At 37.7% G+C, this 25010-nt stretch overlaps 1 protein-coding gene across 1 annotated transcript in view; it reads right to left on the reverse strand.

Annotated features, from left to right (window-relative positions):
• LOC135212491 (symplekin-like) overlaps positions 1 to 25010 on the reverse strand; it is an 87965-nt gene that overhangs the window by 1981 nt on the left and 60974 nt on the right. The window contains 12 exon segments of the mRNA XM_064245979.1: positions 22 to 198; positions 9785 to 9972; positions 11662 to 11785; positions 12224 to 12384; positions 12943 to 13121; positions 13907 to 14151; positions 16325 to 16541; positions 16743 to 16962; positions 17859 to 17924; positions 17927 to 18101; positions 20666 to 20742; positions 21312 to 21477. Coding sequence (XP_064102049.1) covers positions 22 to 198; positions 9785 to 9972; positions 11662 to 11785; positions 12224 to 12384; positions 12943 to 13121; positions 13907 to 14151; positions 16325 to 16541; positions 16743 to 16962; positions 17859 to 17924; positions 17927 to 18101; positions 20666 to 20742; positions 21312 to 21477 — 1995 coding nt within the window.

Below are 25010 nucleotides of genomic sequence, written 5' to 3' on the forward strand. Positions count from 1 at the left end.
GAAGCAGCTCATGATACAAACCTGGTTATCAGTTAATGTAGAAAGGTGTTGTCCCAGCTGTGTGCGCAACTCTGGTGCACTGCTGAATACATCTGAAAGTTGCTCAGCTGGGAGCTGGAGGAGAACGGTGAAACTCTGGGGTGTAGCACGTTGGCAGCACTTGATGAAACCTTCCCACACTTTCTTCTGTTTCCAAACCTACAAAAAAAAAAAAAAAAAAAAAAAAGATAGAATGTCTGTGAAAGGTTAAGGTACAAAAATCAATGCACAATATAATGGTTTGGGAAATTTTGCCTCTTAAAATGTAGTCAAGTTGAATACTTGAGATATTAATATATATGTACAGTGGTACCTAATTTGTCGAACGCTTCATATGTTGAACTTTCCGTTTTTCGAACAAAATTTTCGAGAAAATTTTGTATTGTTTGTCGAACAAATGCTCGTATGTACTTCGAACTGACTGATTATCTAGTTTATACTTGTATTCAACGGCCTACTGGGTCTTACAAGTTAAACTGTATTAATTTATTTTTTTCATTACAATATATAGTTTAATGATAATAATATTCGACAAAATAAATTAAAGTATAAAGCATTTAATATAAAATTTAGCTTTCAATATAACATTTAGCATAAAAGATGTATAAAATTGTATGTAACCGCGGTGACGTCACGCCCAGCTGACTTGAGACTGAACGAGGGAGCATTGATATGTTGAGGAGAGAAGGAGAAGAGAGAGTTAAAATATTATTGCACATAAAAAGGGAATTTCTTAATAAATTTAATGTAAAAAAAAAAAGTCTTAATTGAGCCAGTGTCTAGTGCGCTGAGTGAGACGGTCTAGTTAAACAATATTAACAAAATAGTAAATGAAAGAACGAAGCTTTTCACAGTAAAATTCACCACAAATGATTAACAAAATCATTCGTCATTGTGGTGATACACAGCTAACTTGAGGTAGAGGGAGGTAGCGTTTATATTTTTTTGGAATAATGAATGAATGATTTTAGGTAATTGTGCGTCGTGCTATTGTTGAGGAGAGAAGAAGAGACAGTAAAATCTTTACTATAATATGTACGTAAAAGCAGTACCAATTCACATAAAAAATAAAATGTTATTTCACAATAAATTGAACGAAATGATAAAATATGAAAACAATCAAATGCAATACAGAAAAAAAAAAAAAAAAAAAAAAAAAAAAAAAAAAAAAAAAAAAAAAAAAAAAAAAAAAAAGTCTTAATTGAGTTTCCGTGCTCGCTCGTTCGCCGGCCGAGTGAGATGGTCTAGTTGAACCAAGGTCTCTAGAGAATATAAGGTCTTGTCATGGGGTACAAGATTAAACAGCTAGGTGCGTGACGTCACAATAACTCCAGTCAGGCCCCTTAACCTATAGCAATCCTGCCTTTACTTTCTTTTTTATTTTTCTAAATACTCTAAGCTATTCAGTAATCAAATTAATAGTCAGATGTAGGTTCTTCATTCTACTAATAGTCAGATGTAGGTTCTTCATTCTACTATGTTAAGAAGAATAATCATAAGAGAGATCATTAGAACATTTTTGCCGAATAGCATTGAAATTATAGAAAACCTACCTTTGCTTTCTTCTTTTTATCCGTTATTAAATACTATTATGTTTCTGAAGGAAAATAATAGTCAGAATGAAAACTATATCTTAATATATCAAATAATCATGAGCGAGTTCTAAAGAACATTCTAAACAATAATATAAATATATGTCTAAATTACACATTTAACAGATCTCCATAAAATCACATTTTGCACATATATAGCTATGTTGCTAACTTTTTCAATCTATGCACTGCTTTTCTGGAACTACTAATGTGTCTGTTCAAATTTCGAATTCTAAAAACTGTATGGCATGGAACAAAATATTTTGCCTTCTTAAGTTATTTGGATGTGACAGCTAATTATATCTGCTAATTTAATTATCGCTCCTTTGAAGGCTGTTAAAACATTTTCTTCCCATGCTGAGAATTAAACATCCTATCCATACATTTCAAATGATAAAGAAACACTAGGTTTTATTAGTTTTCCTTCACTAAAGTTTATGGCACCAATCTTTGTCATCTTCCTTTGTTACTTTTGCTCCTAAATGTTCCAGTTGTGGAAACTTGTGAGCAATGAACCTGCCAACACATGGCATCTTCCCATGTTTGTTCTTAACTTCCTGGTCTTTGAAGTCATCACTTTGATCATCCTTATTAAATACTGGTAAGCAAAACAAAATTGCTGATATACTGGGTTCTTTCCGAAAGGAATTTCCTTCGTCTTCGAATGATGCGTCTTGCTTGTCTTGTCAGAGACGTGGGAAAATGAGGAGGATGTTACATTTTCACTGTTGCAGTTTTAAACGTTGCTCTTTGAGGTTACAAGTGTGCTGTCTTTTCCTAAAAGGTGGGCTCTGAGATGATGTTTAAATGCAACTGGTGATGGGTGCTGATCGTATGCTCCCATTTGACTTTTGCAACCAAAAAAGTGCCCCAACCCAGCCTGATTTAGTCTGTAATTTAGAGTATACGTCATGCCAAGATTTTATTTGGCCATTTTCAGCAAGTTAGACAAAGGATAGAGCATTGTACTTTTCTTCACTTTCATTTCTCTAGCGGTTCTATTCATGTCTTGAAAGATTTTGTCTTGCATTTACAGGTTTAGTCACGTAAGCATTTCTTGATGATTTTCTATCTGTTGGCAGTCGAGAATAAAACGTCAAACTATCTATCAACAAGCCGAATGAAATGGCTTGTAATTTTCCAGCCCTTCTCTTCAAATATCCTTGGTTGTCGAAGTGATCAAAAGATTTATAAGTACTTTTGGACCGCTGTTGCACGGCAAGTTTAACTTTCACTCGTTGCATACCTATAATAACATTGGAAAAGTAAATCCACAATAATATGTCTGATCTTGTTATTTAAAATACAAAGCAGAAAGCTTTCGAAGACCTGCACGGTCCTCCTTGTCAAGGAGGACCGTGCAGGTCTTCAAAAGCTTTCTGCTTTGTATTTTAAATAACAAGATCAGACATATTATTGTGGATTTATTTTTCCATTTTATTTTATTAACTCATGCGATTATGAGGTTTCTTTGTATAATAACATTGATATGTTTTTCAGAAAGTTTATAAGCTGTCCAAAGATCACTTCATTCCTCTTTATTAGCTCTCTAACTGGACCATTGTGAGTGTATGTACTACATACAGTTGCCTTAAAGTGTTCCTTTACCACATCCCCTTATGTTTCATGAAAATGGTCTGGTAACACAGCAATGAAGCCTGATTGTCTTGTAACGACGGATGTGAATGGTTGAGATATTGGATGCCAATGCTCATATTTTCTAATCACTACTGTAGACAATGTGCTAATGATATTAATGATATAAGAATAATAGTTTACATTACCAGTGAATTAAGTTGTTAAATATATAGAAAAATTGTATAATAACAAATGATAAAAATAGCAATGGTGAAAATCATATTCAGTGCTTACTAACCATAATCGTCAACCTTTGTTCCATTCAGGTGTGGCTGCTGCAGGCATTTACTGGGATCCTACTTTTGCCCATGGTAGATCATTATTTAGTGTCAATTTCACAACTTCACCAATATTGCTGTGTCTTCGTGGACGGCGACACAGCGATATCAGTGAGGGTGTGAAAAAAGTTATTGAAGTCAAACTAACTGCTTCAAATATCTCGTTCAATATTTAAAATTTCCCTCCACATGTGACCTAACAAAACATCAAGAAGATATCATAAGTTGTATTTCATTTTTATGAAAGTAATCTCCACGATGATCATTCGCAGAATAGTGAGGTCCATATGAGTTCATGACAACTATGGTGGTAGTTCGAGAATTCACTGGTTGTTTAAGACCCAATTGACAATAGAATTACAATGGAATTACCCTGTGTAATGTAATTAAGTGCTTTGTAAGATATTTCACTTTTAATACTGAATATTTATATGTATACAATTAGCAATTTGACCTTGCAACCAGATGCACCTTAAATGGGTAGATACATAGAAATAAAAGCTGGATTGAATTGCTTTTGCTTTTCAGTATTTGTCAGGTTTTGATTTTATTTCTTTACGTTAAACGTAAATGGCTACATTTCTCCCCTCATTTGAGCTGGTCCTTGGTCATAATCATTGCTAAAAAGTAAAACACCCAAGCTTTTTGTAATTACTTACTGGAGGCAGCATTGAAGTCTCCAAGTCACAGATAACTACTTAGTGGAGTCAGCATTGGAGTCTCCAGGAATATGGATAACTACTTACTGGAGACAGCATTGAAGTCTCCAGGGATTTAGATAACTACTTACTGGAAGCAGCATTGGAGTCTCCAGGAGACTCCAATGCTGCCTCCAGTAAATAGTTATCTGTGACCTGGAGACTTCAATGCTGCCTCCAGTAAGTAGTATCCTGTGTACCCTGTGGAGGACCTCTTCAATGCTGCCTCCAGTAAGTAGTTATCTGTGACCTGGAGAACTTCAATGCTGCCTCCAGTAATAAATAGTCTGTGACCTGGAGACTTCAAATGCTGCCTCCAGTAGTAAGTTATCTGTGACCTGGAGACTTCAATGCTGCCTCCAGTAAGTAGTTATCTGTGACCTGGAGACTTCAATGCTGCCTCCAGTAAATAGTTATCTGTGACCTGGAGACTTCAATGCTGCCTCCAGTAAGTAGTTATCTGTGACATGGAGACTCCAATGCTGCCTCCAGTAAATAGTTATCTGTGACCTGGAGAGACCAATGCTGCCTCCAGTAAGTAGTTATCTGTGACCTGGAGACTTCAATGCTGCCTCCAGTAAGTAGTTATCTGTGACATGGAGACTTCAATGCTGCCTCCAGTAAGTAGTTATCTGTGACCTGGAGACTTCAATGCTGCCTCCAGTAAATAGTTATCTGTGACCTGGAGACTTCAATGCTGCCTCCACTAAATAGTTATCTGTGACCTGGAGACTTCAATGCTGCTTCCAGTAAGTAGTTATCTACATCCCTGGAGACTCCAATGCTGCCTCCAGTAAGTAGTTATCTACATCCCTGGAGACTTCAATGCTGCCTCCAGTAAGTAGTTATAGATATTCCTGGAGACTCCAATGCTGACTCCACTAAGTAGTTTTCTGTCACATGGAGACTTCAATGCTGCCTCCAGTAAGTAGTTATCTGTGACCTTGAGACTCCAATGCTGCCTCCAGTAAGTAGTTATCTATATCCCTGGGGACTTCAATGCTGCCTCCAGTAAGTAGTTATCCATATTCCTGGATACTTCAATGGTTCTCTCCAGTAAGTAGTGATCTATATTCCTGGAGACTTCAATGCTTCCTTCCAGTAAGTAGTTATATATATTCATGGAAACTTCAATACTAATCCCTAGTAAGTAGTTATCCATATTCCTGGATATCTTTCTCTTTTTTTATTGATGCATTGTTTCATAAACCGTCCCACCTCAAAGTTTACCCAGCTTGATTAGCTGCATATTGATATATTTACCTGTCTAATAAGGGTTAAGTAGTTGTCCATATTTCTGGAGACTTCAATGCTGCTTGCTCTTCATTAAGCAGTTAACTATATACCTGGAGACTTCAATGTAGAACAGTGTTTAGTCTCTATTACAACACATCAAATATATTGCGGCTTCAGATTAAATCATCAAGGACATAGAACCCTAAACTAAGTTAATGAGTCATTCAATGAATGTCCTGCTCAAGATGTAGGCCTAGGCCAAGGTCAGAAGAATCTGGCCTTTTAGTATCGAAACTAATGACATACATTATATAAATTGTGGCCTCGGCCTAAATTTTCGAGGGCTGAAGACAAACAGACTATGACAGTTTCAGTCATGGTATTCCGATGTCAGACATAGGCCTAGGCTAAGGTCAGAAGAATCCAGCCCCGTGGTCTCTACAATACTTTCAGTGCAGTGTGTGTTTGTAAAACGTCTTTCACTTCTCATATGTAGGTTTGGTTGGTGTTGACCTGCTTAGGATGTTCATGATTGACAGGAAAAGTACCAAAAGAAGGAACAAAAAGTTTGTGCATCCTGTTGCTTTACTTTTAAAAACAGTTCCATCTCATAATTATGTCCTGAGCTGTCAGAAAGCTTGATCTGCATTTTATAAACATATATAATAGGTTGTAACGGATTTCATTGCCTCTAAAGGAAAATTAAGCTTGGTGAAATGCAAGTCAAATCAAATTTACTCAGAAAATTAAATTTTACTCAGAAAATTAAATAACGGGTTAATCATTTGTAGAAGCCTTTTGGCTACCATGTCAAGGGCAACACTAAATTCTGTTAGACCTAAGTACTGCTGCTTTCTAATCATGAGGAGAATGAATGAGTTAGGTGCTATGATCAAACCAAAACCCCCTCCCAAAAATATCAAGAACAAGAAACAAGATATTAGAATATCAAGGGTTTTACCTTTAAGCAAAGGCAAACAGAACTTATTAGACTGTAGTTCCAGAGCTTTGTAAAAGAGGGGAATAAATAGTGATGTGACCGTTGAAATTTTAGGATTACTGATTTTTCCACACCATATCTCGTGAGGAGTGACCTGGGAGGTTGCAGGGCTACCTGAAGATGGAGGGAGGGTGGGACTGGAAAATAGGTAAGGGATGGGGGGGAGGGGGGGTTGGCAGCTGGAGAATCAGTAATGGGGGTGGGGGAGCCGTTGGTTAAACAGACTCTCATTAAATTTGATCCTAATGATAAGGATAGCATAAATCGACACTTATGCTCTAATCAGGGAAGGGTCAGGATAATACAAAGCTGCAGTTACTGGAATCAGGAACAATGCTTGTTAAACATGAAAAAGAATGAATAACAATTATAGTGGATGTAGCCAAATGAACTATGTGTTCCCTTCAAGATTAGTTTGGTGCTGATTTTAACAAACAAAAAACTAATTAAATTCAGTTTCAATTAAAATTTCATTAAAAATAAAAATAAAATTAATGGACAAGGACGCAAAAATAGCAAAATGTATCTTGAATTCATTGAACTGACAAATCCACGGGATCATAAATAGTCGACAAATTCGAGACTGAAGCGACAAGAAATCAAGTCACGAATCCCACGAGACAAAAGGCTGAAATGAAAACTCATATCGACTGCAAACTATTCCTTTTTAACCACTCTTGGGTTGGTATATAAGGACCATCATATTGGTTAAGGTGTGCTGTTACTCGGATGACTCGAGTTAAATACCGGCCAGAGAAATTTCCATCTAGGCTACTCTGGTGAGAAGTGGCTCAAATAAAAAACAAGTATGAACAACACACTGGATACATTAGTTCCTTTATACATCTAGTGGTCTATAATTTTCCCCTAAAGCCTTCCATATTGTAACCTGTCAATGGCTATCATAGTTGCCTTTATGAAATTATATTTATACGTCTTGGTATTTGCGGTTTATAATTTCAATACTTTATAAATAGATGGATTGTGTAAATCCAAAGCGTACTTCCATTCAAATAACGTTCTGAAATTGACACCTAATAATAATCTACCATGAACAAAAGTAGGATCCCGGCAAGCGCCTGCACAGCCACACCTGAATGGAACAAAGGTTGACAATTATGGTCCATAAGGACTAAATATGATTTTTACCATTGCTATTTTTATTGCTCTGTTACTATACTATTTTGCTATTTGTTTACCATCGACTCAGTTCACTGGTAATGTGAACTATGATTCGTATATCATTAACACATTGTCTACAGTAGTGATTAGAAAATATGAACATTGGCATCAATAGCTCGACCATTCACATCTGTTGTTACAAAACAAACAGGCTTCATTGCTGTGTTACCAGACCATTATCATGAAACAGAAGGGGAAGGGGTAAAGGAACACTTTGTGGCAACTGTACCATACGGCAATATGAATCCATGGTCAAGAGAATTATTTCTAAAAAGCTTAACTAGATGTAGAGCATCCACAAACACGTATGGTATTTGCTGTTGTCCATTGGATTAATAAAGGACCTTCCTCGTGGTAGCCTAAGGCGAGGTTGAGTTGACGTCACGCTCTCGACCTGGCAGAAGCTTATTTTGGATCAGTGCTGACAAGACCTCCTATACTCTTTGGACCTTGAGTTGAACAATATTAACAAAAAAGTAAATGAAAGAACAAAGCTTTTCACAATAAAACTTAGCACAAATGATTAACATAATCATTCGTCATTGCGGTGACCCACAGCTAGCTTGATGTAGAGGGAGGTGGCGTTTATATTTTTAGGAATAATGAAGGAATGATTTTAAGTTATCATGTGTCGTGGTATTGTTGAGGAGAGAAGAGACAGTAAAATATTTACTATAATAAGTATGTAAAAGCAGTACCAATTCACATAAAAAATGATATTTTACAATAAATTTAACATAATGATAAAACATGAAGACAAATGCAACACAGTAAAAAAAAAAACCCTTGCTTGAGTCAGTGTTCGGTGCGCTGAGAGAGAGAGAGAGAGAGAAAAACGGCTCTGCTTACCATTGACTTATTAGCTGATCTGGGATGATTATTCCCCCATTTCTTTCACTTACACTCGATCTGCCCAAATCACTTTTATTTTTGTTACGGTAAAATACCAATTTAGTGATAATTGCTTTTTACGATATTTTTACTACTGTAAAAGTAACTCAGCTCTGTAATAAACAAACAGGCACTGCTTCCAGCTTCTGCATGCCTTTGATTGTTTGTTTAAACGGCTTCCTTGTGAAAAGTTATTTTATTTCTCTTTCATTTCTTGCACTCTTGACTTATTACTGATTTGTTTGTAAAATCCTCATCTTTGTTTTAAAAGACTGCCCTTTGCCAACAGTAAGTTGATGTATTGTGGCATAATTAATCTATTTCGTGCACTTAAGAACCAAGTATAAACACGCGGATTACTCTCTCTCTCTTCTCTCTCTCTCTCTCTCTTCTCTCTCTCCTCAGACACAATTGGACACACATAATATCGATTCCTTTAATTATCTTTGTACCTAATGTGAATAAATGTTTGTTTTATTTTTTATCAACCTTTTCATACTGCAATCAATTTGGTTTGCTCAAAAGGGTTCCCATCTCTCCTCCCTCCATCCCCCAGCCGGCTGGTACCATTTATAGCAAACAGTTCATAAATCGTACACAGGAAAAATAAAATTTAGAAAACTTTACTTCATATAACGTACTGTTTCATTACTTTACATTCTTGATTTAACTTTTGAACACATTAATAATAGAAAAAATGTGAAAAGGGGGACTTTTTGGGTTGGCTAAAACAAAGTATCCTGATTCCCTTTATTTCTTATGGGGATATTTGATTCATATTTCGAACAAATCGTACTTTGAACAGCCTTCTGGAACGGATTAAGTTCGAAATATGAGGTATTACTGTATATGATTATATTTTGCATGCCAAAGTTATATACTGCATAACTAATACAATAACCTAACATTTTAATGATGTTCAGCTCCTGAGATAAAAAAAAATATTCATTAAATTTTTCTATAAAATTTGGTCTTGAGCAAACAAATGCAGAAATAAACACAAAATACACGAATACTAAAACATTAAGTTGGATAAATTCCTATTTCCAATTTTCAACAAGTCATTCACTTGTCTTTCCATTAAATAAATGGCATACAAAATCAATCTAAACTACTCTTAAGTAAGAAGCAAAGCAACATACAAACAGTAAATGCAAGCTACCTCACCCCATAATGCTGAAATCTTACTGCTATAAGATAAGCAGATCTGTAGACACTATATTTACATACCTGCTTTGCAATAAGCCTCTGAAGAATATTCATGATGAATCCTAAGAGTTTGGGATAATGAGTAAGAGTCTGAATTACTGTCCTCATGAAGAGAGTTGGTAGATTTGGCTGTTCCATCAGCTGCTGGAGCACAAAAGCCAGCACCTCAGCTGTGTAAATATTACGTTCGGCAAAACACAAGCTAGTAGCTGTTGAAGGGATTTGTACATTAATTGTAAACACGAGGTAAAATTATAATATAAATTTATCTCTCCTTTATAGACTTTCAAAGCATCCTTTGAAAATTTATCGCCACTGTATCCAAGATAAGTAAATTTCAAAGCTGGATACATAATCGCTTCCAAATTTAAACCACAAATTTTTTACATTTACATGCAGTTTTTCATCACAAAATGAAACATCTGACAAAAAAAAAAAAAAAAAAAAAAAAAAAAAAAAAAAAAAAAAAAAAAAAAAAAAAAAAAAAAAAATAGACACCACCCTACCTACAAATATTCAACTTAAAAAATTCAGAAATACAAATGGGATCGTAAATAAAACTTATATTCAGTGAGTTCAATTTTTGTTTTGCATACCTATTCTGTAGATGCAGTACAGTAATACTTCGAACTTACGCAGGTTAGATTCCAGAACCTCTAGCACCAGGCAATGATTTGCTCAAGTTTGGGTATGGTCACTAAAAATGCTAATAAATGCTTATTTCTAGAGTTTAAACACTAAATATGACCCAAATCATGCTCCCAAATTATTAAGCTAACTCATCAATGAAATTAAAGTTACTGTAATATCATTTAAAAGTTAGCTTAATACTTTACCCTTTAAAAAGAAATATATGGTTTATGTAGAAATTGAGTAACTACTATGAACTTAATACAGTTTTCTACTATGCTAAGGTTACCTCTAATTCATGGGATGCCATTTTACTTTTCACTCATACAGTTACAGATATACACAGAAATACATAATAGATTGTAAAAATAATATGTGTGAGGGCTAACTATGAACGAGAGAGAGTATTTCATCTTATTAATATTATGTATTTGAAAATTTGTAGTTATTATTAGGAAAATCATTTATTTATCATAAAAAATAAATATACACATGTACCATAAAAATTCTCTCACCTCGAGAGAGAGAGAGAGAGAGAGAGAGAGGAGAGAGAGAGAGAGAGAGAGAGAGAGAGAGAGAGAGAGAGAAATAAATATTATCTTTATCTAATATTATTCAATTTACACAAAAAAGCTTGAAAATTTATAAATTACATAAAAACTTGAACATAAACACTTTTGCAGGGTTTCTCGAGGATTTACAAATGTCGGGTGTCTGTGGAAAAATAGTTTTACATGTCTGTGAATTCATGCAACTTGAATTGTGTATTGTGTAAGATCAATGTACTACTGTACTGTATGTACAGTATGTTCTATTTTATGATGAAAAAACATACAGTGCTGTACCTAAATAGGCATAAAGAGTAAAGTAACCAATTTACAAACAATTCAATACACAGCAGGGTGGTGTCTGTATATGTATACATAATGCTCAATATTATTTCCATGAATCTTTTTCATAAATACAAACTTTACATTATTATTATTACTATTACTATTATTATTCAGAAGAATAACCATATTCATATGGAACAAGTCTACAGAAAGGAACTGTTGACTTGAAATTCAAGCTTTTGAAGAATATGGTGTTCATTTGAAAGAAATTACCCAAGATAATGAAAGTACAGGATGAATTGTTTTAGGGCAGTAATGTATTGCATCTTCGCTTGGACTTTTGCATCAGAGATACAGGTCTTTTAAAAGATAAACAGGAACAGGTTATAGCATACATAAAGAAATTTTATAGTTTGACCCACATATCAAGCATACCTTTAATCACAGTCTTGACATCACACTTTTCATTATCAATTAGATGGAGGGCCACTAATAAATCCACAGGAGTTAGCGGAGATGTTCCAGTGTCTAAAGTCACTCCCCATAACCTGTTGAACACCTGGAAAGAAAGAATGAAAAAAAATTGTATGATATCTGATTCACCAATGCAAGTCTGTTACTTTTACTGATATTATACCTAGACAAAGATGGGAGGTTCAACTGCTAATAGTCATCACCATCATTATTTTCACATAATCTCTACTGTCTATGGGGTCAGATGTCAAATGAATTTTCTCCATTCCATTAAAGGATGAAGAGGAAATCTAAACATCCCACAACACAAATTCCTTGCTTTAGGTCACATAGAGGAAAGCCTTGCTGTTCATGCATTTATGAATATTTTAGAAACAATCAAACAACAAGGAATGTGCGTAAAGCCGCAAGAAATATGAAGTTTTATACCTATTAATCATTAAACAGCCTACTAGTGTCACAAACCTTAGGAATTAAATATTAAGGGATATTAACATTAGATATACATCATCTAGTTCCGTACCTCTTTTACGACATGTGGATTCAACTTAATCAGTTTCGGTAATACAGCTATAACTTCTTTTTTGCTAAGTCCTGTCAAGACAGGGATGAGGAATCTTACGTCTGATACACGTCGGTTGTACAGTTCTCTGACACGACACACAAGCGCTTCACTAGGTGGAGCTGGAAAAAAAATAAGTTTTGAACCTTAAAAAGAAACATCAGTGGCATAAGATGTGTCTAAATGCCAATAATATGTTATACAGACTACACACGAAAGGTGAAATAAAACACATAAGTCCGGTTACTGACTAGAAACAATTCCTTAACTAGAGACAATAACAAAAGCATACAAGGGATAATTTTAAATGACAGGAATAGATGACATCAATACCGAGGTTGCATAAAAATTATCATAAAGTGTATTTAATGTTTGCCAACAAATGTATGTATGCATCAATTTGTTGGTAGGTATGGAAACAATTCAAAATTGATTGAAGAGCAGTTACAAAACGCAATAAACAGTGATAACTGGTAGAATCAGAATGATTTCTGTATAGGTCAAACGGTAAGCCATGGACAGAACCTTATTTTGATACAATCAATGCAAGGCTGATGCTAGGGTAATTCACTGCCTTTTCCTTATTTAGGAAATTTGTAAAAATTTTGCCCTTTATAGAATTACCTATATATGAAATGAATTCTTTACAATACAACTAGATTTTGCTAAATTCCACTTACCCTTTTCAGTGAGTATATGAATAATCCTTGTGATAAGTGTTTCTCCTCCCTTCGGGCATGTTTCAACGAGCTTGAGCAAATGTGGCGAGTTCATTCCCATGTGTTGGATAGGCCCCTCCAACATTCTCAATATGGCCCTCTTGGCTTCGTTCACTGTCTTGACGTAAACTTGTGCTAACCTTGGGGGGAAAAACAGAGCACATTCTTGTTATTAAGGAACAGATTATACTATGTGTAATTCAACAAATGACATTTGCTACGATGTGTTATTAACAACCCACTACCACAAGGAGCTGCTTAAAAAATATACCAAATTGTAACTAATTTGTATTTTTCCATAAACTAACAACCTGAGGTCTTAACATTAGGATTTACTAGCGCCAAGCTGGAAACCGGTAGAATTAAAATTACACTTGTGAGATCCAGGGACTAATGGCATCTATACCAGGTCACGGGGGCATGTATACCCAGAATGCCCACGGCTACCTGTGACCCATCAGTTATTTTTCCTTACCGCCCTTTAAGAAATTAAGAACGTGTTACTGTCTATCCTCATTTAAAGCCGGTTTTTCAGTTTGCCCGTTCTTTATCCATTTCATTTTTTATTTTTTCATTCCTTTTCTTTCTCCAAGTGTGATCAGTGTGTGGTAAGAGTGTATACGTGGTATGATGGAGAATTTTGCCTCAACATCGGGATCGTCTACCGCTTCGGCTTTTCTAAAAAAAAAAAAAACACCACAGTAACATTTGACCACGATTGTGTTTTCCCAACAGAACCATGACCTGGTTGTCATATATATATTTTTTTTTATGGGAAGATAACGTGTCTATGACTATTTAGTATGTATGAAAGGGCTAATTATGAGGCATGTTATGAGTGTAAGATTAAAAAATGATTTTCATACAGAGTACTAACTCAAAATCACAAAAGTAATGACAAGACAAAAATAAAGAAACAACTTACTCGTAAATAAGTTCTTGATTCATGGGTAACAATGCCAAATACAAAAATAAGCAAGCCTTGACGGATGTCTCGGCCCACTCTACTTCCTTGTTGGGGCGTCCTAACTCATGCAAGCAGAGGACTTCAGGAGGACTTTCCAACAAAAGATATTTTAAGTAATTTGTGGCAACCTGTGCCACTGCCTCCTGTATGCTTTCATCATCCTTGCAGAGTTCCAGGATAACTGGTATGACCTGTTCTCTGACCTGTAATAAATGTATTTTAGGTAAAGGCCAAGAAATGGACCCATGACACTGGAAAATATTAAAGATATAAAATACAGGATAAGACATTGAATTTCTCCTTCCTATTCCATAAGTATGTGACAGCCCTTTGATATGCTGAGTATATAAGAGTATTAGGCATATTACTGCTCAATTTATTTCATAAAATTACTTTTTTCATCTTTCTACATGTTAGGGAGTTGTCTATTAATCCATTTTTGATGCCTAATCTGAAATTCTGATTTTTTAAAGTATTTTCTAATTGCATTTATATGCCTATCTTTGAATTATGAACGACTTCACTGGTCTGGGTATCTGTGTTATTGAGGGCAAGAAATGAAAATTATTGGATGTACATGATTGTCAAAGACTTGGAAACCAAGGCAAACTAGAGACATGTGCTGCTTGGTTGTTCCTGGTACTAGACTCAGTTCTCTTAAGGAAAAGAGTAGGTTTGTATAACTTGGACTGCACCTTAGTCTTCTACATTTTCGGTTCAGTCTCCTTGCTTAAGAATACTCATTCTTTATTTTTCTTTGCTTATTTCGTTTTTATCTGCAGAGGCTTGCCATATATGGGTATGGCCTTTTTTATTTCTTTCATGAGTAGGCTCATCATGAATAATAATAATAATAATAATAATAATAATAATATATGCAGAGACTCAAGGCAATACTCAAGTCAAAACTCAATGCTGGAAATATGACAAAAGCCATAAACACATGGGCAGTGCCAGTAATCAGATACAGCGCAGGAATAGTGGAATGGACGAAGGCAGAACTCCGCAGCATAGATCAGAAAACCAGGAAACATATGACAATACACAAAGCACTACACCCAAGAACAAATACGGACAGACTATACATAACACGAAAGGAAGGGGGGAGAGGACTACTAAGTATAGAGGACTGCGTCAACATCGAGAACAGAGCACTGGGGCAATATCTGAAAACCAGTGAAGACGAGTGGCTAAAGAGTGCATGGGAAGAAGGACTAATAAAAGTAGATGAAGACCCAGAAATATACAGAGACAGGAGATGACAGACAGAACAGAGACTGGCACAACAAACCAATGCACGGACAATACATGAGACAGACTAAAGAACTAGGGGCGCAGCGATGACACATGGCAATGGCTACAGAGGGGAGAGCTAAAGAAGGAAACTGAAGGAATGATAACAGCGGCACAAGATCAGGCCCTAAGAACCAGATATGTTCAAAGAACGATAGACGGAAATAACATCTCTCCCATACGTAGGAAGTGCAATACGAAAAATGAAACCATAAACCACATAGCAAGCGAATGCCCGGCACTTGCACAGAACCAGTACAAAAAGAGGCATGATTCAGTGGCAAAAGCCCTCCACTGGAGCCTGTGCAAGAAACATCAGCTACCTTGCAGTAATAAGTGGTACGAGCAACAACCTGAGGGAGTGATAGAAAACGATCACGCAAAGATCCTCTGGGACTATGGTATCAGGACGGATAGGGTGATACGTGCAAACAGACCAGACGTGACGTTGATTGACAAAGTTAAGAAGAAAGTATCACTCATTGATGTCGCAATACCATGGGACACCAGAGTTGAAGAGAAAGAGAGGGAAAAAATGGATAAGTATCAAGATCTGAAAATAGAAATAAGAAGGATATGGGATATGCCAGTGGAAATCGTAACCATAATCATAGGAGCACTAGGCACGATCCCAAGATCCCTGAAAAGGAATCTAGAAAAACTAGAGGCTGAAGTAGCTCCAGGACTCATGCAGAAGAGTGTGATCCTAGAAACGGCACACATAGTAAGAAAAGTGATGAACTCCTAAGGAGGCAGGATGCAGCCCGGAACACCACACAATAAATACCACCCAGTCGAATTGGAGGACTGTGATAGAGCAAAAAAAAAAATAATAATAATAATACCAATAACAATAATAATAAGAATAATAGTAATGCAAGCTTTGGGTAAATTTACCTCATACAGTTCAGACTTTTCTATTAATGCAAAGTTTACCTAAAGAACAACAAATACTCAGAAAAATAGACACTTCATTTGATACATGAACCCAATGCCATAATAATAATAATAATAAAAACAATGTTGAAAAACACACCTACTTGTTAAACACCCATGGAACAAAAGTTATAATGTAGTACTAACCTGTTCTTGATCATGCGATGCCAACAGACAAAGTGCTCTAATTGCTGGTTTTGATATTGGGGGTCTCCAAAGTATTATGTTTTTTAATATTCTTACTGTAGGTCCATATAAATCACTATTTAGAATCATATCTCCTGCACATCTTCCTAAAGCAATAAGGGACGTGACGGATTCTTCAGGCACCACTGGACTTTCCAGGAAGAGACGAAGGAAAAACCTGGAAGGATTTTGGAAGGTGAGGGGGTACACATAATAATTTTGATCATTCTATTTCCATCATTATAAAGATCTTCAGTTATCCACAGACACCTACAGTACTGGTATCTCCTCTCAAAATCAAATACACCAAAACATTTTCAAATTCTAGCAGATGCCAGTAACTACAAACTTAGATATTCTACATAATGTGAAAACTCACTCTTCCGTTTCTTTATTGACTCTTTTAGCAATGGCCTTCGATATAATGCTTGTGAATATCTGGGTGTAATTCTTTTCCTTTTTCGTGCCTGGTTTGCTGTGGCTGTGAAGAATGCTGTGGACTTTGGAGAACTCGTGGGAGACAGAATATTCTGCGTATAACCATGACAACATGAGCTCCATGTGGTTAGCCATGTCATCAAGGATGAAATCCTCTAACTCTGCATAGGAAAAAAATTCATAAACGAACATGAAGCTTATTTGTGTAAATGATGCCTGAAATCACATTTCATATGATTAATATTTATAGCCATAACTAACTGCAACAAACGGCTATATAATGGGGATTTTCCCAATAAGTTAGAACAAAATTTTAACTGTAGCTTGTTTCACAAAAAACCATTAATTATAACTGGCTCCATGTCAATGCTAACATATTTACCAATGCTCATGTTACTAAGTGTATACAACAGAAGACATGTTGACTAACAACAAACACATCTAACAATAAGTTTCACATCCTCACCACCACTTAACAATTCTCTAACTGAAGACAACAAAGCACTATGAATAACATAAGGTACCTGATAATGGTGGCCAAAATCTTTTGTATATTACACAAAATCCTGCATCACTAATCTCTCTCTCTCTCTCTCTCTCTCTCTCATTACTATGACATTTATCAGCAATCTCCATTTCACCATATCTCATTTTCATAGTCATAGACATTCTTACTTCTAATACAGTCATCTCACATACTCTTCTCCATCTTCCTTTAACAAGGAACTAAGTGTAAGTACAACCAATAATTTGAATTGGAATATAATCAAATTCACGCCAAAGGCCAAAAGCTGGGACCTATAGTGACTCAGGGCTGAAAGGGAAACTGAGAGTAAAGGAGGTTTTAAAGGCGCAGGCTAACAGGAGGAAAACCTTGCAGTTGCGCTAAGAAACAAATGCTAGGAGAGGGTGGAAAGTAAAATGGAAGAAATATAATAAAGTATGAACAGAGGTACGTACAGTAAAAGGAATGAAAGGGGTGGGAGCTATTGGCTGAAAGGATGCTATAAAGAACAAATAATAAATTACAGGCTTATTACAGTACTGAAAAACCAACCTTCACATTCCTGGGGCGAGAGGCATCCCGAGAGTACGGACACAATCCGCATCGCACCTTTGGCGTGCTACCCTGCAACAGCATCTTGTCGCAACGGAGCAGACGGCGCAAGAGAACCAGCTGCATTTTGTTGTTTGCAGGTGATGGTAATGGTTTGGTGACCTCTGCCAACTTCATTGTTCGGACTTTCTGCCTCATTGGCCTTCCTATAACTCCAGCAGGGGTGAGGACTGGTCCTGCTGGCTGAATCATTTGGAAAAGCTCAGAATGATCTTTTGTAACTTCTCAACAACACGTTCAATGGAATTTTATTTGTAACACATTCCAACAATGTTTTTCACATTTACATATTAGATTCGATTAAAAAAAATCCCTTTTTTGCTTATAAAAATGTTTCTCAGACTAAATTAATTCCTTTCTGATTGATACACTCAGTATATAAAGAAGGAACTTTTCACTTAATCAGATTGATGCTACATAGTATCATAATACTTCAAGTTATGTATCATCAGAAAAACAAATCAAGACGTGGATATTAAGACAAAAGCTAAATGACAAGAGTAATTAAGACATAAAATTCAGTTTTGCTTTCCTTACATCGATCACTATCTTAAGTACAACACTTGCTGCGTGGGAATGTGCCACTACATGCAAGAAGCATTAAGCATGAACGTAGTTTTTCTCCCAGCAGAGTATTTCACCGCAAAGTTTTCAAGCCTTGGTAAGCTGAAACTAGGGAACATTTCCTATCATGGGAGTAGAATAGAACACCAAACCAGACGCTCCAAATTATTTACAACATTAAGAAAATGGCAGTCAGTTAGTAGCTCTGTGTATGACTAGACAGATCTCGGGAGCACGACAGTTCACCGCCGCCAGTTCGCCGCGCGACAGTTCGCCGCGGACAGTTCGCCGCGTGCCAGTTCGCCGCAGAGCCAGTTCATCGCGGCGAAGTTCGCCGCCAACCTTTTTGCCGCGAACCATTTCGCCGCCAATATAAAAGCTGGCAAACATGCACAGGATATATTAAATGAGGAATAGGATAATAGGAAAGTATAGCCTAGAGATTGATAATTTATAACGTTACTATTATTATCATTATTGGTATTATTATCATTTTCTCAATGAAAAAGCCAAATTTCCCTCAATGAAGAAGCTTACGAAGCTTATACAATTTGGGTTAGCATGGTCAAACAGTTTGTCAAAATGAGTAAAGTACCTAATTATATTCCTCGCAGTTTCTCGACCGTATCTCAGAGATCAAACGGGGCAAACTACTACTAGTTGGGTAACGTGGTTAACAGTTTGCTAAATAAGTAAATCCTCGCAGTTTTTTCACTCAACTGTATCTCATTTTGTGCTACAGTGCCCCACCATCCCAGCTCTAGCCTTTGTTCCGTCTGATGACGTACCTGATGTTTTCGAGGAGCTCAGCCAACACCTTCCAGATGTTTTGCAGCCAGTGTTCGACTATTTTGAGGACACTTATATAGGACGTCCGAATCGCCGTGGATTAAGACGTGCTCCTACATTTCCAATTGAATTGTGGAATGTACATGACCGTGTCATAAATGGTGAAGACCGCACCAACAATGTTGTCGAGGCATGGCATCGTTCTGTCCAAGTCACACTGGGTGAAATTCGGCCTTCGATATGGAAATTCATTAAAGGACTTACTCGATCGCAAAAACTTAAGAGACACTGAAATTGAAGGACTCTTGGCTGGAAATCTCCCCCCCCCCCCCCCCCCCCCGGCGTCGCCCCCGATATGAACTTTTAAATGAGAGAATCGAAACTATCATGAATGATTATCGTAATAGAGATAACGTGGACTATCTACGAGGACTAGCACACAACTTCTGAAGAGACAGCACGATCTAATGTATCATACGGTATGAATCATGTTTTAGATATTATATAGTTTCAGATATAATATAGTGTTCAAATGAAGTTTCATGATTAAATTTTTCAAAACAATCTTTCTTTATTTTTGTCTATTTTTGCCTTTGATCTCTGAGATACGGTCGAGCGAAAAAACTGCGAGGATGACTTTACTCATTTGGCAAACTGTCTGACCACGCTAACCCAACTTGTGGAAGTTTGCCTCCTTTAATCTCTTGAATAAATGCGGTCGAGTAAAAAGCTATATAAGCTTTGTATTAGCTTCTTCATTTTGAGGCAAATGTTTTTTTTTCATTGACAAAATGATAATAATACTAACGTGTTAAATTATCAATCTCTAGGCTATACTTTCCTATTATCCTATTCCTAATTTAATATACCCTGTGCATGTTTGCCAGCTTTTACATTGGCGGCGAAATGGTTCGCGGCGAAAAGGCTGGCGGCGAACTGACTCTGCGGCGAACTGGCATGCGGCGAACTGTCCGCGGCGAAATGTCGCGCGGCGAACTGGCGGCGGCGAACTGTCGTAGACCCACAGATCTCAGTCTTTAGCGACTAGTATGTCTCATTATTTGTAATGTCTAAACTACAGGCTGTGAGAAATTTAAGCTGGAAACTTTTATTATAAACAAGGTTTGTATTATGCAAAAATTCTCTTTCAAATAATTACAAGACATTTTGTTTCACCACAATGTTTTGTTTCACCACAATGTTTAAAAAAAAAGCCCCAAAAATACTAGAATACATCAAACACCAATTTACAAGCCCCAACCCCCCCCCCCCCCCCCCCAACCCTTCCAAATTCATAATACAAAAACACCAGGAACCTGTGGGTGACTGATTGAGAAGGGGGGGGAAAAAAATAAGACATTACTCACATACTAATAAACAAATTCCCGTCTTACCTGAGTATGTACCTCATCTGTATATCCGGACACCAACCTCCTTATGTTCACCTCTTCGTCACTGTCATGAGCAGTTTCTACCTGCAATGGAAAAAATATGAATGAGATCTAAAACTGCAATACAAAATATACTGGACTAAGAGTGTGATTCATGTGATAATTTAGCACACTAGAAAGGAGAGTAAATGCTATACTTTGTTACCTGATAAACTCTCGTGATTATGACAGCTTTTAAATAGGCTACACACTGACACAAATTATTACCATTATTTTACAAAGAAAGTTTAATGGGTCTACTAAGGCATAGTTTAGCAGGTCAAATACTACTAGTTTTTATGAATGCTTGAAAATACATGATAAACATTTCAAGTGCAGAAACTATAAGGAAAATACAAAAAATGAGAATACCTGTCAAATATAAAAACAATATCAATTCTTTGTTTTTTTTTATACAATATGGGGATAAAAGAAGACTAAAAACATTTATATGCAGTTACTAATTCCAAATTCACACCAGACTGATACGCTATCTTGTAGAAATACCATTTGCAGTACAAATCAACTTGCCAAAGACCGTAAGTCTACAAATATGATTCTAAAGTCTTGGTAACCTACTTCATATTTATCACACTCATGATAACTTTACCTACCTCATCTTCTTTTACTTGTTCCACTCCAGGGCCTATCCCAGCCGCAGTTAACTGGGAGGCCAGGAGTCGAGCCATATGTTGGATCTGCGTATGTGATCCAGCAGCAGTAATAGGTGTGTAAGCTGCACTAAAAAGTGGTGGCATTTCCTCGGGAAGATTCAACTGAAAAAGAGCAAAAAAATTTAATCATATTTGTTATTAAACACGTTTCTAATTCCCCATCAACATTTAAACATTTATCTGAGCCAATTCTAAAAAATACCATTGTTTTCTTAGTTTTAGTTCCATAAATGCAAACCTGTTAATTTCATTATCCCTGGACACTGTGTCAAATAAGATGGTGAAATTGAAGTTTCATCAGCTATCATACCCACATCTTTCTGTGATCCAGGGACATGTGTCACTGAAAGTAAATGGGGACAGGGCATTCAGATACTAGAGAATACCAATTTCAAATTTCCCACAATTAAAAAAAGATACTGTCAAGGCATAGGAGGCTACTGTTCCTTTCCTAACTGTTCACATAGGTTAACAGCTAGCTGTTCGAAGAAGGTAGAATGTAAACCACAGCAGGCTATTGTATAGCTGCAGAATATGAGGATCTTCTCTGTTTTAGTTCATGAATAGGAATGAAGTGCCTGTTATTATAAATTTGTTTGTTTGCATGGTGCTTTTACGTTGCATGGATCCAGTGGTTATTCAGCAACGGGACCAATGGCTTTACGTGACTTCCGAACCACATCAAGAGTGAACTTCTATTACCAGAAATACACATCTCTCACTCCTCAGTGGAATGGCCGAGAATCGAACCCGCGACCACCGAGGTGGAACACCAACACCATACCAACCATGCCATTGAGGCGCTTGCCAGTTATTATAAACCAACGGGACCAACGGCTTTACATGACTTCCGAACCACGTCGAGAATGAACTTCTATCACCAGAAATACACATCTCTCACTCCTCAGTGGAATGGCCGAGAATCAAACCCGCGACCACCGAGGTGGGACACTAATACCATACTAACCACGCCGCTGAGGAGCTTGTTATTATTATAAAGGATTAGTTTATCTAGACATCTGAGCCTAATAACAGCTCTTCTTGGGCTAGTTATGAAGTGCCTGAGAGTAGTAACTTTTGATGAAGAACAGTATCTAAGCATTACTACCCATGAGTTAATTAACAGGAAATGTTCTACGATTTTCATAAAATTTTAATGTACACAAAAATGTTATTGTTATAATACAATTAAGTTTGTTCATACTTACCTGGCAGATATATATATAGCTGTATTCTCCGAAGTCCGACAGAATTTCAAAACTCGCGGCACACGCAGTGGGCGGCCAGGTGGTAGTACCCATTCCCGCCGCTGGGAGGCGGATATCAGGAACCATTCCCATTTTCTATTCATATTTTTATCAGTGCCACTGTCTCCTGAGGGGAGGTGGGTGGGCACTTAATTATATATATCTGCCAGGTAAGTATGAACAAACTTAATTGTATTATAACAATAACATTTTGTTCATGAAACTTACCTGACATATATATATAGCTGAATCCCACCTTCGGATGGTGGGAAGAGACAGAATAGGATTTGTAGGAAACTTAAATTAAGTAGATGATGTACACCTTGGTTCCTCACCTGTTAGCAAAGTAGACTCTGTGATTACTGTCACTTAAGCCTGCTTGTGCTTAATCAGAGTTGCCAGCCAGGTGGAGACCTGTAGTGCTGGTGCGCTCTGGATGCTCTGTCAACGGGGACGTGACCTCAACGTGACAAGAGCATAGAGCCATACATATGAGGGCAACGAAGCAACTGACCACCACCTGACCAACTATCCAAGACCCCCTGAACACTAAGCTAAGAGATGGGAGGTCTTCACCAAAGACTCACCACAACCAAAAAACACAACAACTAAAAACTAACCTAAACCCTAACTAATGGGATAGGGAGAGAGCTACCTTCAGCCCCCAAGACTGTGTCTGCAGAAACGTATGGCCCAAGAGAACAACAGTCCTTCGTATATCGTTCTCACATCTCTCAAGTAGTGTGAGGCGAATACTGAATTGCTCCTCCAAAAGGTGGCGTCAAGGATGTCCTTGATCGACATGTTCCTTTGGAAGGCAAGCGAGGTTGCGACAGCTCTGACCTCGTGAGCTCACTCGCAAGAGGCTCAAATCGGTCTTCTGGTAAGACGAATGAGCCTCTTTAATCACGTCCCTCAGAAAGAACGCCAAAGCATTCTTGGATAATGGTATATCGGGCCGTTTAACCGAACACCACAGATTATCTGAGGGACCTCGTACCTCCTTTGTCTTGTGGACATAAACTTTAGAGCCCTGACAGGGCACAGGGCTCTCTCAGGTTCTTGGCCCACAAGGCTTGTCATACCCTTAATTTCAAAGCTCCTTGGCCAAGGGTTAGACGGGTTTTCATTCTTTGCTAAGAAAGTGGGACTCAAAGAGCAAGACCGCATTGTCACCTTTGAAGCCCACTCGCTTACAAATGGCTTGAATTTCGCTAACTCTCTTCGCCGTCGCCAGAGCAGTTAAGGGGAAAAGAGCCTTCTTCGTCAAGTTCCTAAGAGACGCTTCATGGAGAGGTTCGAAAGGACTCGACATCAACAGTCTAAGGACTAAATCTAAGTTCCAAGAAGGAGGCCTCGCCTGAGGTATCTTGGAAATCTCAAATGATCTTCAGGAGATCGTGAAGATCTCTGTCAGACAGGTCTAGGCCTCTGTGTCGGAAGACTGCTGACAGCATACTCTTATATCCCTTGATGGTCGGGACAGCCAGCTTCTGCACATCTTTAAAATAGCAGGAAATCGGCTATCTGGCTCACAGAGGTAGTGGAAGAGGAAATTCCCTCCTTTCTACACCATGCCTGAAGGAAGCCCACTTCGACTGGTAAACAGCTCTCGAGGAAGTCCTCCTTCCTTGCGTTGGCGATCGCCTTCGCAGCTGCTTTAGAAAAACCTCTCGCTCTGGCCAACTTTTCGATAGTCTGAACGCAGTCAGACCCAGAGCGGAGAGGTTTCGGTGATATCTTGCGAAGTGGGGCTGTCTGAGTAGATCTTTCCTCCAGGGCAACGTCCTCGGAAAGTTCTATGATGAAGGACACCTTACCTCCGTGAACCATTCCTTCGCGCCACCACATCGGGCGATCAGGGTCAACCTCGTCCCCTCGATGCCCGCGAACTTCCTTACTACTTCCCCATGATCTTGAATGGCGGGAAGGCATACAAGTCCAGGTTCGTCCAGTCCCAGAGCAGAGCGTCTATAGTGACTGCTCCCGGATCCAACACAGGGGAGCAATAAAGAGGCAACCTCTTCGTTCTCCACGTCGCAAATAGGTCGACTAACGGACGCCCCCAGAGTCTCCAGAGCTCTTGACAGACGTCCTGGTGCAACGTCCATTCCGTCGGCAGGATCTGATCCTGTCGGCTGAGAAGGTCTGCTCTGACGTTCTGGACTCCTGCGATAAATCTCGTCAGGATCCTGATCCGTCTCGCATATGCCCACAGCAGAATCTCCCTCGCTAAATAAAATATAGAGGACGGGAGTGTGTACCTCCCTGATTCTTTAGGTACGCAAGGGCTGTGGTGTTGTCCGAGTTGACTTGGGCCACTTTCTCTGCAACCTTTTGCTGGAAGAACTGTAGCGCCAGGAAAACCGCCGCTAGTTCCTTCACATT

Source organism: Macrobrachium nipponense, chromosome 41, assembly GCF_015104395.2.
Source record: "Macrobrachium nipponense isolate FS-2020 chromosome 41, ASM1510439v2, whole genome shotgun sequence".
NCBI lineage: Eukaryota > Metazoa > Arthropoda > Malacostraca > Decapoda > Palaemonidae > Macrobrachium > Macrobrachium nipponense.